Source organism: Lucilia sericata, unplaced genomic scaffold (assembly GCF_015586225.1).
Source record: "Lucilia sericata isolate MDLA Ls3-8-SP2 unplaced genomic scaffold, ASM1558622v1 Contig000249F_arrow, whole genome shotgun sequence".
In the NCBI taxonomy this organism is placed as follows: domain Eukaryota; kingdom Metazoa; phylum Arthropoda; class Insecta; order Diptera; family Calliphoridae; genus Lucilia; species Lucilia sericata.
This window is the reverse complement of record NW_023994275.1, coordinates 12,501-28,695: the sequence shown is the minus strand read 5'-3', so window position 1 is coordinate 28,695 and position 16,195 is coordinate 12,501. Positions and strand designations below refer to the sequence as shown.

General features: G+C 32.6%; 2 protein-coding genes across 2 annotated transcripts in view; one reads left to right on the top strand and one right to left on the bottom strand.

Moving 5' to 3' along the window:
• Window positions 1–424: 424 nt before the first annotated feature.
• On the top strand, window positions 425–9,321 carry LOC119602701. Its single transcript, XM_037954352.1, is given in 10 exon segments — window positions 425–632; window positions 704–904; window positions 977–1,198; window positions 1,485–1,870; window positions 1,983–2,152; window positions 2,212–2,381; window positions 7,401–7,545; window positions 7,610–7,851; window positions 7,911–8,394; window positions 8,473–9,321. Coding segments are annotated over 10 exon segments (2,286 nt in total). The 5' UTR covers window positions 425–488; the 3' UTR covers window positions 8,595–9,321.
• A 1,085-nt stretch (window positions 9,322–10,406) lies between these two features.
• Window positions 10,407–16,195, bottom strand: part of LOC119602705 — a 6,877-nt gene continuing 1,088 nt past the window's right edge. Inside the window, exons 2-6 of the mRNA XM_037954358.1 lie at window positions 13,306–13,463; window positions 11,555–11,890; window positions 11,285–11,485; window positions 11,108–11,221; window positions 10,407–10,634 (exon numbers count right to left, since the gene is read on the bottom strand). Coding sequence (XP_037810286.1) covers window positions 10,515–10,634; window positions 11,108–11,221; window positions 11,285–11,485; window positions 11,555–11,890; window positions 13,306–13,446 — 912 coding nt within the window. The 5' untranslated portion in view covers window positions 13,447–13,463 and the 3' untranslated portion in view covers window positions 10,407–10,514. The remainder of the gene's footprint in view (window positions 10,635–11,107; window positions 11,222–11,284; window positions 11,486–11,554; window positions 11,891–13,305; window positions 13,464–16,195) is intronic.

The window sequence follows — 16,195 nt, the reverse complement described above, 5'->3', positions numbered from 1 at the left end:
TAATTTTCTATGCCACCCTAATGTACATATATTCACCAAATTCCTGCAGAAATATAGTCTATGCACCTAGAATTTCCATTATTCTCTGGTGCTACGTTTGAGCTCGTTTATATTAAATGTCCTTATACGGTCTTCTTAATATGTGGCCCATGCTAGATCTGCATCTTAATATACATTTTACTTGCGATATTGATAAGTAAAGCTCGGTATAAAGTTGTTTCTAACTGATTCGGACTTTGCAAACGCTTAGAAAGATTGTCAATTTTGTATGTAAAATAAAATATTCTTTTCCCTTTCTTCGACATATTGGAATTCTACTGTAAATCTAATAAACGTTGCTAAGGAAATAAAACTGTTATTTTATAAAAAGTACATCGATTTAATAACTTAACTGCACGTGCTTAAGAAAATAAATATTTACTCATATTTATCTTACAAAAAAGTAATGAATTTCTTATAAAATTATCTTACAATATAATCCCAAAATAATGAGTTCCACACCAAAATGGTATTGTCGCAATAAATCTCAACCGATGCACACATTTGTCGAATTGTGCAAATTGGGTGATGAGCTGAGACGTATAACGAAAAGATTGATAATTGATGTTAAAGTGGATATTTTCAATGAACATGTAAGTTGTTTTTTTCAACATTGTATTTTAACAAAAAATAATAATAATTGATTTTATAATTTTTTTCCAAGGATACTTTATTAGAAGAATGTGAACGCATTGTGGAGCTGTATTGGAGTTTAAAAGATCAATCTTCTAATAAAGATTTTCAATCTTTATCGAAGAAAATCAAACGTAGTCCTTATAATGCTTTGCTAATGAAAAAATTCAATTCTATAATGGAGCTAAATGACAGAAGATTTTGTCAATTGACTTTTGTGCTAAAGAGAACGGTGGGTTATTCAATCTATTTATTTTACTTCTTGGGCCTTGACCTATTTCATAATTACTTTGTTTATTTCTAGTTAAGTTTTCTTTTGAAGAAATCTATGCAATCGGAAATTTGGTTAAATTGGGCTTTACAAATAACTCAACTTTATAATAAATGTCGTCAACCGTTGGAGATCTGCGATGATGGCGAAACTAAGAAATCTTTGGATGAAGTTTTAAATTCAAATATTTGCAGCAATATGTATCCGGCTCTGCTATTGCCCTATAAATCTATTGACTTCGCTTATGTTTTACAGGTAGGCTTTCAATTTGCCCCTTTTTTCTAAAAAACAAAACTTTCAAAAGATTGTTATGGAGTTGAAGGACTTGAAAGTTCTTTGCTTCAAATTTCCGAAGATCTTTAAGAACAATTGTTGATCGAAAGCATTCGTTATTGAAGTTCCTTTGAGCTAGTTTTAAGTGAGACCTTAGAAATATGCGAAAGTTTTTAAAACTCATCAAATTTTTAATTTTTTTAATTAAAGTTTCCCGACCATTTCAAATAGGTAAACATATTGTGTTGTCGCCCTTTTATCATTTCAGCTAGCTGCTCAACAACGCATCGAACAAAACGCTCTCGATCTCATGTTTGGACTTTTTAATATGGGCGAACAGGAGGCGTGGCGTGAAAATAACGAATCAAATTGTTCCAGTATAGAAATATTACGTATTTTAACTTTAAATCTAACAACCGATGGAGATTTTCAACAATATATAAATGAAAGTCCAAGAGATTACTCGGCACTCAATTTGGATGCTGAAATGGCCAGAAATAATAATACAAAACGTGGCAGTACGGTGATTTTGCGCAGCAAACATATTGAAATGTTTCTGCAAAATGAGAGAAGTTTTGTGGCTCAATTCATTGAAAGGGCCTTTGATATATGCCCCACAATATTTGGTAAGTAAATGGACCAAGGCAAAGAATTATAACATTTTTAATCTAAAATCAGTTACGGGCACTAGCTAAATGCTCTCTCCTTCTCTTAAAACTTAAATATCTATTCCGAAATTTTAATGTATCTTTTTAGGTCATGCCACCCAAGAGGATTTGCATGAATTCGTTTTACGTGGCATGCGTTTAATGTGGTCCTATGTGGGCATTATACTGGATCATATTATACTATGGTGGATTGATACTCCGATATCTTGTTTTTCTTTAACATATGTGGATTCTATACGCAATTGGCTATTTATGCAAAATGTTAAAGGTAAAACTTTTATAGCTTATTTAATATTAGTATGTACTGCATTTTTGTACTTTTTACAGATATCCCCGAACCAGTTTATTCGACCTTACAAGGCATTGGTGAAATATTAACCAATTTCGTGTGTTCTAATTTGTGGGATCGTTTGTTTCGTCTGACTTTAATATCGGCCATGGCACAAGCTGAAACAATGGAGCAATTTATGGAACAAAATATGGTAGCAACAAATAATGTAAGTTAAATTTGTAGTGGTTTTATGATGCAACCCAGGGCTGAGATATTTAGAACTATGTTATATCTTCAGTCTAAAGGTTTAGTCTATAGTCTAGCCTACAGTCTAGTCCTTAGTCTAGTCTATAATCTAATCAAAGTCTATTTTATAGTTTGTAGTCTAATCTATAGTCAAGTGTAGTTTATGCTCTAGTCTATAGTCTAGTCTATAGTCTAGTCTATAGTCTAGTCTATAGTCTAGTCTATAGTCTAGTCTATAGTCTAGTCTATAATCTAGTCTATAGTCTAGTCTATAGTCTAGTCTATAATCTAGTCTATAGTCTAGTCTATAGTCTAGTCTATAGTCTAGTCTATAGTCTAGTCTATAGTCTAGTCTATAGTCTAGTCTATAGTCTAGTCTATAGTCTAGTCTATAGTCTAGTCTATAGTCTAGTCTATAGTCTAGTCTATAGTCTAGTCTATAGTCTAGTCTATAGTCTAGTCTATAGTCTAGTCTATAGTCTAGTCTATAGTCTAGTCTATAGTCTAGTCTATAGTCTAGTCTATAGTCTAGTCTATAGTCTAGTCTATAGTCTAGTCTATAGTCTAGTCTATAGTCTAGTCTATAGTCTAGTCTATAGTCTAGTCTATAGTCTAGTCTATAGTCTAGTCTATAGTCTAGTCTATAGTCTAGTCTATAGTCTAGTCTATAGTCTAGTCTATAGTCTAGTCTATATCTAGTCTATAGTCTAGTCTATAGTCTAGTCTATAGTCTAGTCTATAGTCTAGTCTATAGTCTAGTCTATAGTCTAGTCTATAGTCCTAGTCTATAGTCTAGTCTATAGTCTAGTCTATAGTCTAGTCTATAGTCTAGTCTATAGTCTAGTCTAGTCTAGTCTATAGTCTAGTCTATAGTCTAGTCTATAGTCTAGTCTATAGTCTAGTCTATAGTCCTAGTCTATAGTCTAGTCTATAGTCTAGTCTATAGTCTAGTCTATAGTCTAGTCTATAGTCTAGTCTATAGTCTAGTCTATAGTCTAGTCTATAGTCTAGTCTATAGTCTAGTCTATAGTCTAGTGTATAGTCTAGTCTATAGTCTAGTCTATAGTCTAGTCTATAGTCTAGTATAGTAGTCTAGTCTATAGTCTAGTCTATAGTCTAGTCTATAGTCTAGTCTATAGTCTAGTCTATAGTCTAGTCTATAGTCTAGTCTATAGTCTAGTCTATAGTCTAGTCTATAGTCTAGTCTATAGTCTAGTTATAGTCTAGTCTATAGTCTTGTCTATAGTCTAGTCTATAATCTAGTCTATAGTCTAGTCTATAATCTAGTCTATAGTCGAGTCTATAGTCGAGTCTATAGTCGAGTCTATAGTCGAGTCTATAGTCGAGTCTATAGTCGAGTCTATAGTCGAGTCTATAGTCGAGTCTATAGTCGAGTCTATAGTCGAGTCTATAGTCGAGTCTATAGTCGAGTCTATAGTCGAGTCTATAGTCGAGTCTATAGTCGAGTCTATAGTCGAGTCTATAGTCGAGTCTATAGTCGAGTCTATAGTCGAGTCTATAGTCGAGTCTATAGTCGAGTCTATAGTCGAGTCTATAGTCGAGTCTATAGTCGAGTCTATAGTCGAGTCTATAGTCGAGTCTATAGTCGAGTCTATAGTCGAGTCTATAGTCGAGTCTATAGTCGAGTCTATAGTCGAGTCTATAGTCGAGTCTATAGTCGAGTCTATAGTCGAGTCTAGTCGAGTCTATAGTCGAGTCTATAGTCGAGTCTATAGTCGAGTCTATAGTCGAGTCTATAGTCGAGTCTATAGTCGAGTCTATAGTCGAGTCTATAGTCCGAGTCTATAGTCGAGTCTATAGTCGAGTCTATAGTCTAGTCTATGTCTTATAGTCGAGTCTATAGTCGAGTCTATAGTCTAGTCTATAGTCTAGTCTATAGTCTAGTCTATAGTCTAGTCTATAGTCTAGTCTATAGTCTAGTCTATAGTCTAGTCTATAGTCTAGTCTATAGTCTAGTCTATAGTCTAGTCTATAGTCTAGTCTATAGTCTAGTCTATAGTCTAGTCTATAGTCTAGTCTATAGTCTAGTCTAGTCTAGTCTATAGTCTAGTCTATAGTCTAGTCTATAGTCTAGTCTATAGTCTAGTCTATAGTCTAGTCTATAGTCTAGTCTATAGTCTAGTCTATAGTCTAGTCTATAGTCTAGTCTATAGTCTATAGTCTAGTCTATAGTCTAGTCTATAGTCTAGTCTATAGTCTAGTCTATAGTCTAGTCTATAGTCTAGTCTATAGTCTAGTCTATAGTCTAGTCTATAGTCTAGTCTATAGTCTAGTCTATAGTCTAGTCTATAGTCTAGTCTATAGTCTAGTCTATAGTCTAGTCTATAGTCTAGTCTATAGTCTAGTCTATAGTCTAGTCCTATAGTCTAGTCTATAGTTCTAGTCTATAGTCTAGTCTATAGTCTAGTCTATAGTCTAGTCTATAGTCTAGTCTATAGTCTAGTCTATAGTCTAGTCTATAGTCTAGTCTATAGTCTAGTCTATAGTCTAGTCCTATAGTCTAGTCTATAGTCTAGTCTATAGTCTAGTCTATGTCTAGTCTATAGTCTAGTCTATAGTCTAGTCTATAGTCTAGTCTATAGTCTAGGTCTATAGTCTAGTCTATAGTCTAGTCTATAGTTCTGTCTATAGTCTAGTCTATAGTCTAGTCTATAGTCTGTCTATAGTCTTCTAGTCTAGTCTAGATCTAGTCTATAGTCTAGTCCTATAGTCTAGTCTATAGTCTAGTCTATAGTCTAGTCTATAGTCTAGTCTATAGTCTAGTCTATAGTCTAGTCTATAGTCTAGTCTATAGTCTAGTCTATAGTCTAGTCTATAGTCTAGTCTATAGTCTAGTCTATAGTCTAGTCTATAGTCTAGTCTATAGTCTAGTCTATAGTCTAGTCTATAGTCTAGTCTATAGTCTAGTCTATAGTCTAGTCTATAGTCTAGTCTATAGTCTAGTCTATAGTCTAGTCTAGTCTAGTCTATAGTCTAGTCTATAGTCTAGTCTATAGTCTAGTCTATAGTCTAGTCTATAGTCTAGTCTATAGTCTAGTCTAGTCGATAGTCTAGTCTATGGTCTAGTCTATAGTCTAGTCTATAGTCTAGTCTATAGTCTAGTCTATAGTCTAGTCATAGTCTAGTCTATAGTCTAGTCTATAGTCTATTCTATAGTCTAGTCTATAGTCTAGTCTATAGTCTAGTCTATAGTCTAGTCTATAGTCTAGTCTATAGTCTAGTCTATAGTCTAGTCTATAGTCTAGTCTATAGTCTAGTCTATAGTCTAGTCTATAGTCTAGTCTATAGTCTAGTCTATAGTCTAGTCTATAGTCTAGTCTATAGTCTAGTCTATAGTCTAGTCTATAGTCTAGTCTATAGTCTAGTCTATAGTCTTGTCTATAGTCTAGTCTATAGTCTAGTCTATAGTCTAGTCTATAGTCTAGTCTATAGTCTAGTCTATAGTCTAGTCTATAGTCTAGTCTATAGTCTAGTCTATAGTCTAGTCTATAGTCTAGTCTATAGTCTAGTCTATAGTCTAGTCTATAGTCTAGTCTATAGTCTAGTCTATAGTATAGTCTATAGTCTAGTCTATAGTCTAGTCTATAGTCTAGTCTATAGTCTAGTCTATAGTCGAGTCTATAGTCGAGTCTATAGTTGAGTCTATAGTCTAGTCCATATTCTAGTCTATAGTCTAGTCTATAGTCTAGTCTATAGTCTAGTCTATAGTCTAGTCTATAGTCTAGTCTATAGACTAGTCTATAGTCTAGTCTATAGTCTAGTCTATAGTCGAGTCTATAGTCGAGTCTATAGTCTAGTCTATAGTCTAGTCCATATTCTAGTCTATAGTCTAGTCTATAGTCTAGTCTATAGTCTAGTCTATAGTCTAGTCTATAGTCTAGTCTATAGTCTAGTCTATAGTCTAGTCTATAGTCTAGTCTATAGTCTAGTCTATAGTCTAGTCTATAGTCTAGTCTATAGTCTAGTCTATAGTCTAGTCTATAGTCTAGTCTATAGTCTAGTCTATAGTCTAGTTTATAGTCTAGTCTATTGCCTAGTCTATAGTCTAGTCTATAGTCTAGTCTATAGTCTAGTCTATAGTCTAGTCTATAGTCTAGTCTATAGTCTAGTCTATAGTCTAGTCTATAGTCTAGTCTATAGTCTAGTCTATAGTCTAGTCAATAGTCTAGTCTATAGTCTAGTCTATAGTCTAGTCTATAGTCTAGTCTATAGTCTAGTCTATAGTCTAGTCTATAGTCTAGTCTATAGTCTAGTCTATAGTCTAGTCTATAGTCTAGTCTATAGTCTAGTCTATAGTCTAGACTATAGTCTAGTCTATAGTCTAGTCTATAGTCTAGTCTATAGTCTAGTCTATAGTCTAGTCTATAGTCTAGTCTATAGTCTAGTCTATAGTCTAGTCTATAGTCTAGACTATAGTCTAGTCTATAGTCTAGTCTATAGTCTAGACTATAGTAGTCTATAGTCTAGTCTATAGTCTAGTCTATAGTCTAGTCTATAGTCTAGTCTATAGTCTAGTCTATAGTCTAGTCTATAGTCTAGTCTATAGTCTAGTCTATAGTCTAGTCTATAGTATGATCTATAGTCTAGTCTATAGTCTAGTCTATAGTCTAGTCTATAGTCTAGTCTATAGTCTAGTCTATAGTCTAGTCTATAGTCTAGTCTATAGTCTAGTCTATAGTCTAGTCTATAGTCTAGTCTATAGTCTAGTCTATAGTCTAGGCTATAGTCTAGTTATTGTTTAGTTTATAGTTTAGTGTGTTGTCCATTTTTTTTAAACCAATTAAAGTCTTTAAATCTCCTAAAATTAGTTATAAGTAAGAACGTCCCGATATTGCGCGTATCCTATTGGGCTGTAGGTATTTTTTGTGTTCTTTCAATGTGGGAGACTTTTTCTTCCTTGTTACAATGCAGTGGAAATTTGGTAAATTAATTTGGAATATAATTTTTAAATTGTCTTTTATAATTTAATTTCTTATAGCAATTTGGTACACCAACCGGTACTGTTTGGATTTCCATTTTTAACAATTTAATAAATTTAAGCAATAGTTATTTTCATAACGCGGACATTAGCAATTCGAGCTTGGTACCAGTGGCCGAACAAATCCCCATACTACATAGAATAGGTAAGTTTTATAGATATTTTCTATATAATTGTAAAAATAATTTCCAGTTAAAATTTCCTTACAGATCATTCAGTTCATAGCATGCGTTTGTGGGTTAAAGAAGAAGCGAAACAATTGTGTAATGAATGGAAAATGAATCGTTTCTTTCAGATTTTAGAAAGTGATGTTAAATTGTGTCTGAATGCATTTCTAAATTTTAAACTGCCAAAATTAACTGCCGATTTAACAGATATTTTAATGTTGGTTTGTGTTGCCCTTAGAACGAAATTGATTTGTGAAATTAATGTTAACATAGATAAGTTAAAGGTGGTTAATTAAATTACAAAAATTACCCTACATTATGTATTAAAATTATTTAATTTCAGAAAACCACTGATGAGTGTGTTCAAGTTCTCTCCGATGTTTGCCGTCTCGTAAGCATGGCCAATTTTACTCTTTGCTTCCCTTCTGCCTCGTACTGGCAAAAGAATTCGTTTGATAATGAAAAATCTAGTGAATATGTTGGCTATATACTAGATCAAATATATTTACCCTGCATTAAGGCCACCAAAGATGTGGTCATTTTAAAGTTAATTTTGAAAATCATTTGCGAAGCTTGGCTGGACTTTATCTATCAACGTCACATACGTTTTAGTGTAAATGGAGCTGTACGTCTGCTTAATGATTTCGATGATGTACGAGAATGGATATTGAGTTGTCCTCTATTGGAACAGCATCATTTGGATAAGTTGAGTAATCATGAGGTGTTGAGAATGTGTAAGGGTGTGGGTAAGATATTGTTGCGTAAACCCGAAGATGTTATATCGATTACACAAACACCGAAGTATGATAAAAAAACGGGTGAGTGTGGTGGGGAATATTTAATATATTACAGATATTTAAATGGGGATTTGTTTGGTTTCTTCAATATAGCTGATTCAGATGCAGCTCCCCAGGAGACTCAACTACCATCGGAAATGTTTGTGTCCAATCAAAAACATTGGCTTCAGTTACGTGCCAACAAATCAACATTTTTCTTTTTTCCTTTATGTTGTGGTGATACAAATTAAGTTGTTGCAGCATGGAAATTGTGGTTCTAGTAAAGTTGAGCTTTGGGTGTTACACACTTTAATTTAATTTGGTTTTAAACTTTTGAGTATAATTTTATAAATTTAAAATTTCAAGTATTACATCGTTTTCTGTCGTATTTCTGAAATTCGGGTTCTTTTTATTACACCCTGCCTAATAAGTATGTCCGTATGTTTATAGGAATCAATTTTCTGCAGGCCAAAGATCTGTATTGGATCCGAGAGATCAATACTACATCTCATCATCATAGTCAAATAAGTGAGCTCAGTATGACAGTTCGTTTGACATTTAACCTTTTTGTAAGTTCTTTGGACTTAAAAAACCTTTTCTAGGTATTTCTTTTCTCATAGCGAATCACAATTTGGTGATAGAACATCGGGTCCATCGATGACCGATTTTTAAGATAACTTTCTAGCGTGGTTCAAACGTCAATCTATTCATGATGATTTCACAGAGTATACTGATCATAAATGCCAAAAAAGTGACACAGTAAGAGGCCAATTGACAAACCACAACTTGACGATAAGACAGAGATAACCGATTTTTTAGATAACTTTGAGCGTTGTTAAAACATCAATCTATTCGTGATGATTTCACAGAGTATACTGTTCATCAATGTTCTGCCGGGGGCATGTTATCTTGGTGAAATCTCCACCTTGGTGTTATTGCAATATCTTGGGGAAAAGAGGTGCTATCAATACTTCTAGTCTGGTGGGACTATAAACTGGTGATGATCAAATGTATCCTCGGCCTTTCCTTGGAATGATTTTCAGACTACCAAATACGTCTCTAGGTGCTGTTGCCGAATCAACCGAGCCATCTCAGTAGTGTGGTTGCGCGGGCACACTGTACTTGAATGGGTCATTAGTTGATGGGGATTGCATTTTAAATAATGCAATCTTTCATGACATCATAAAGGTGGTCACCTTCCGGTATACCGGAAGATTGATTTCATCTGATGTTGGGGTTGTCGCCCCTTCTATTGACTTTAGACCAGTGATTGCCTTTTCCTTGTCGAGGTATGCCTTGGGATTGATCCTATGCTGCCTGTCATTCCGCAACAGGGCTACTATGGCAAGAGATTATATAGCTCGAGTACTTCAGCAAAGTGCTCGTACTTGAACCGGCTCAGCCATGTACAAAAATTGCCTCCTGAGTTCTTCATAGACGGATTCAGGGGCGCGTGGTAGACCATCTCAAGTCTACCCAGTAGATGAAAAAGACCACCGCGAAATAAGGCCGTCAAAGCAGGTGTTCACGTAAAGCACTCGACAATCTTGTTCATCAATGTCAAAAAAGTGAAAGCAGTATGGCAGTTCTTTTGACAATTAACCCTTTCATAAGTTCTTTTGGACTTAAACAACTTTTTCTATATCAAAATAAAAGTATTTCGGGGAATTTTTATTTTATATACATTCATGGTTTCATCTTAAACTAGTGACGCCACTTGCCTCCTCAGGATGTAATCGAGAGGTGTCAAATATTTTTTCATCGCTGATCACAATTTGGCGATACAACAGCGGGTCCATCGATGACAGATTTTCAAAATAACTTTAGATATTTTAGTAGCGTCAATCAAATGTCAATCTATTCTTGATGATTTCACAGAGTATACAGAGAGCGCAGTATGACAGTTCGTTTGACAATTAACCCTTTCGTAAAAGTTCTTTTGGTCTTAAAAAATATTTTTAAAATTTTTTTATTTTTCATAATATTTATTTTAGTACTTTGGTAAAATTTATTATAATGTATTTTGTTTATATATATAAAAAATTTATTTGTGCATAATAATATTTGTGATAAAATCATAAAACTTATATTTATTAAATATTAAAAAATTTAACATTTTTTATTGAGATTTGTTGCTGTTGTTGTTAATATTATTAAAATATATTTACGCATTAAGCGGGTACTTTACGACTAATAATATTAATTAAATCATCAACACGTTCACTTTTACCGGCAAATTGTTTTGGATGTGGTCCAATCATTTGTATAATGGCGGCAACATCAGGTGAGACCTTTAGAAGAATCAAAGAAAAAGACAAAGGCAAGTTAATATTATATCAAAAATACATTATAAAACATTAAAGAATAATTAAAATTTATATATTTTGTGTCCGTTGTATTGATATCTATAAAAATATTCTACATTTTCGAAAATATCTTTTGACAACTGGTTAAATCAAACGACTTCTGGAAATTGATTCGGATTGATTGATTACAGTTCAGTGAATTATAACAAAACGTGAAAAAACGTCAACACTTCTGGGACAAGTAACAGGACCCATCTATGTAGACATAGTACTACAACCCCACTCTACTTTCAAACAACCAATATCGGGACTATAGTTTCTTGACAATTGCTTGATAGATGAGGAAAATTGATTCAAATTATAAATCTTATAAAGCTTCAATTACCCAACTTCATCATAGGTCTTGTCATATTAAACTGTCTGAGGGCCTTTACATAAACCGATGCCTTAAAACTTACCTCTAAAAATCTAGCCAATGCCTTGCAGCAACGGAAAATTTGATCTTCATTTGGGCTGCTTTGGAAGAATTGTAAAATGGCCATTGTCAATTCAACGGCAACATCATCAAAGACCTGGAAAATAAAAAAAAATCAAGTTAAAAATATATTTCCGAAATAATGAAACCCCATACTTACCACAGTCTTAACTTCTTTAATGGCCACATTGTACAGAATCATAGAACCAATATTTTTCAAAACCGGACAACTGGACAGAATACAATGGACAGCAACTTTGGTAGTGACACGAATATTCGATAAAGTCTGACCATTATAATCCCATTCGGAAATATATAAAAGCCATTCTGAAGGACTAACATTTTCAAAAAGATTGCACATCTAGTAAACAAAGAAAAATATACAATTGTATAAGATATTTTACTTAGCAATTCCCTTCTAATAACTTACAAACATGGCCCAAGCTTGTTGTTCCTCTGGTGTTTGCTTTTCAATATCAAAACCATAATTCATAAGAGTGTGATCGCGACGATCTTGATGTAAGATAATAATGACATCATCTTTAAGGGCGGCAAATGCCAATGTACGTATCAAATGTATCCGTGTATCGGGCGAAAAGGATTGTTCTCGTAAAACTCTCTGAACAAAGACCAAAAAGTTATCGCCCAAAGCCCATGAGCCCTCATCTTCAATTAAATACTGATGCAATTCTTCAATGGATACTTCTTCCTCTTTGTATATTTTACCATCTAACAATTTAACAAGGCATTCCAATTCAGTCTTAATCTGTAAAGGAAAATGGAAATGTGGTTAATTTTCGTCTGAAACTATGACTTATGGTGCGGTAATGATCTCCACGCAACATACGGTACATTTTCTGAATTTAATCTAGTCTATAATCTAGTCTATAGTCTAGTCTATAGTCTAGTCTATAGTCTAGTCTATAGTCTAGTCTATAGTCTAGTCTATAGTCTAGTCTATAGTCTAGTCTATAGTCTAGTCTATATAGTCTAGTCTATAGTCTAGTCTATATAGTCTAGTCTATAGTCTAGTCTATAGTCTAGTCTATAGTCTAGTCTATAGTCTAGTCTATAGTCTAGTCTATAGTCTAGTCTATAGTCTAGTCTATAGTCTAGTCTATAGTCTAGTCTATAGTCTAGTCTATAGTCTAGTCTAGTCTAGTCTATAGTCTAGTCTATAGTCTAGTCTATAGTCTAGTCTATAGTCTAGTCTATAGTCTAGTCTATAGTCTAGTCTATAGTCTAGTCTATAGTCTAGTCTATAGTCTAGTCTATAGTCTAGTCTATAGTCTAGTCTATAGTCTAGTCTATAGTCTAGTCTATAGTCTAGTCTATAGTCTAGTCTATAGTCTAGTCTATAGTCTATTCTATAGTCTAGTCTATAGTTTAGTCTAAAGTATAGTCTATAGTCTAGTCTATAGTCTAGTCTATAGTCTAGTCTATAGTCTAGTCTATAGTCTAGTCTATAGTCTAGTCTATAGTCTAGTCTTTAGTCTAGTCTATAGTCTAGTCTATAGTCAAGTTTATAGTCTAGTCTATAGTCTAGTCTATAGTCTAGTCTATAGTCTAGTCTAGTCAATAGTCCAGTCTACAGTGTAGTCTAGTCTATAGTCTGGTCTATAGTCTAGTCTATAGTCTAGTCAATAGTCTAGTGTATAGTCTACTCTATAGTTCAGTCTATAGTCTAGTCTATAGTCAACTGTATATTCTAGTCTATAGTTTAATCTAGTCTATAGTCGAGTCTATATTCTAGTCTATAGTCAAGTATGATTGTACTAGAGCTGCTCTAAAGAAGTTCTCTAAGGCTTCCCTAGAACTAGTTTCAAGGACGAAAAATTCGAACTAAAATCATTGATTAAAGAAGAAAATTTTAAATTTCAGAAATATAGATAAACATTACTATAATTTTTCAAATTCAGAAATATAGATTTTTGAAGTTTTATTAGGAATTAAATTATGGATCGAAAATATAATGGAAAACTGTTTAGTTCCGTTCTTCTGTAGTTGGGGATGTTTCGAGTTTAGAAACAAATTTATACTCAATCTGATTATTTTTAATTTTCCTAACCTATTTATTACATTTTCCATTATATCGGCCAACGATTTTATTATTTTTAAATAAATATTAATTATGTATAAATAAATTTGGGTCCATTCACTTATTCTACCTTTGTCACTTACATTAATGTCTTTGCACACAAGTGCTGGTTCACGTGGTATCTCCTTCTCCTCTGTTGATTTGGAACGTTCTTTACCATTTTGTGGGGGAGATTGTTGTTGTTGTTGTGTTACCGCCGCTGTTTCATTATTTGCATCTGACATATTTGTGGGTATTTGATCTAAAAATATTTAAAAGAAAAACATCATCGTCATTATTGCCATCAACGATTTTCTTTATTCAAATTATTTTTGTCATTAAAAATATGAAAAAAACAACAGGAAAATTTTGTATTTATTTTTCTTTTGTAAACAAAATTGTCGTCTTAAAAATTAACAAAATTGTTAATAATTTATTTGCATTCATATGAATTTACATCCGTTTGTATGTATGTATATTATGGGTGGATGTATTTTAAGGGGAGTGATACTTTTGGATAAAAGATCTGTTTTGTAGTTTCCATATAATATATATTTTGGAAATTTCGGTTGCAATGGAAGTTTTTTGTAATACGCTTTTAAATATTTCATTGTGGAATTTTGAATAAAGTGCAAAAAATACCTTTATTTGGCAAAATTGAAAAAATTATTCATGGGACCTCCCTAATTTACATATATTTGAATTTTAAGTGTTTATTTTTTCAAATTTAAATCGTGTGCAATAAAATGGCACATTTATATTACATGTGCCTAAAAATTATACATTATATTTTTATATAAAAATCAATTTTGTTTAAAATATTATTCATAAACAAAAGTTTTGTTAACCTAAATATTGAATGGTTTTCAAAATTCTTGTCGAGTTTCTTTTGAAAATAAACAAAATATTTTGGAATAAAATACATTTTCAAACAAGTCAAAATTATCCAAAATATGTACATATGTACAAATGGAGATCGGAAAATATGGGATTTTGCATTAACAATTAAAAGTTAATGAACTTAAGTAATATGTATATTTTATTTTTTTAGATACATAGGTATGTATGTTTTTATTTCAAAATGACGTACTTAGTATACATGTGTCCCTTTCAAAAACTTATTTATAATTTTAAGTTTTTTGACGAGCGACCTTCACTTCTATTTGTTATTTTATGATTTCTACTATCTGTCATTAAATAATTTTGCATGATAAATGATACGTTTTTGACATTTTGTGTCAAAATTGACATATTTGTCATTATTTGTACATATTAGTTAAGAAGTTTGACCCACATTTTTAGTATTTTACTAAAAGTAGGTCACTTGTTAAAACTGTACTAAATCATAGTTTGTACGAGGGTAGTGCAGAAGTCCCGTTTCATACATTTTTCTGTAGAATAGACTATATACTAGACTATAGACTATACTATAAACAAGACTATAGACTAGATTATAGATTGTACTATGGACTAGACTATAGACTAGACTATAGACTAGACTATAGACTAGACTATAGACTAGACTATAGACTAGACTATAGACTAGACTATAGACTAGACTATAGACTAGACTATAGACTAGACTATAGACTAGACTATAGACTAGACTATAGACTAGACTATAGACTAGACTATAGACTAGACTATAGACTAGACTATAGACTAGACTATAGACTAGACTATAGACTAGACTATAGACTAGACTATAGACTAGACTATAGACTAGATTATAGACTAGACTATAGACTAGACTATAGACTAGACTATAGACTAGACTATAGACTAGACTATAGACTAGACTATAGACTAGATTATAGACTAGACTATAGACTAGACTATAGACTAGACTATAGACTACACTTTAGACTATATTGGACTATAGACTAAACTATAGACTTGAATATAGACTAGACTATAGACTAGACTATAGACTAGACTATAGACTAGACTATAGACTAGACTATAGACTACACTTTAGACTATATTGGACTATAGACTAAACTATAGACTTGAATATAGACTAGACTATAGACTAGACTATAGACTAGACTATAGACTAGACTATAGACTAGACTATAGACTAGACTATAGACTAGACTATAGACTAGACTATAGACTAGACTATAGACTAGACTATAGACTAGACTATAGACTAGACTATAGACTAGACTATAGACTACACTATAGACTAGACTATAGACTAGACTATGGACTAGACTATGGACTAGACTATTGACTAGACTATGGACTAGACTATAGACTAGACTATAGACTAGACTATAGACTAGACTATAGACTAGACTATAGACTACACTTTAGACTATATTGGACTATAGACTAAACTATAGACTTGAATAGACTAGACTATAGACTAGACTATAGACTAGACTATAGACTAGACTATAGACTAGACTATAGACTAGACTATAGACTAGACTATAGACTATAGACTACTATAGACTAGACTATAGACTAGACTATAGACTAGACTATAGACTAGACTATAGACTAGACTATGGACTAGACTATGGACTAGACTATTGACTAGACTATGGACTAGACTATAGACTAGACTATAGACTAGACTATAGACTAGACTATAGACTAGACTATAGACTACACTTTAGACTATATTGGACTATAGACTAAACTATAGACTTGAATATAGACTAGACTATAGACTAGACTATAGACTAGACTATAGACTAGACTATAGACTAGACTATAGACTAGACTATAGACTAGACTATAGACTAGACTATAGACTAGACTATAGACTAGACTATAGACTAGACTTTAGACTAGACTAAATACTCGACTATTGACTAGACTTTTAACTAGGCTATTAACAGACTATTGATTAGACTATTGACTAGTCTATTGACTAGACTTTAAAATATCCATTACTATTTTTCAAAAATTTACAGACAAACCTTGTAGTTGAGTATTCTGGATAAAAATAACAATATTGTCACTTTCATTCGAGAAAAATTC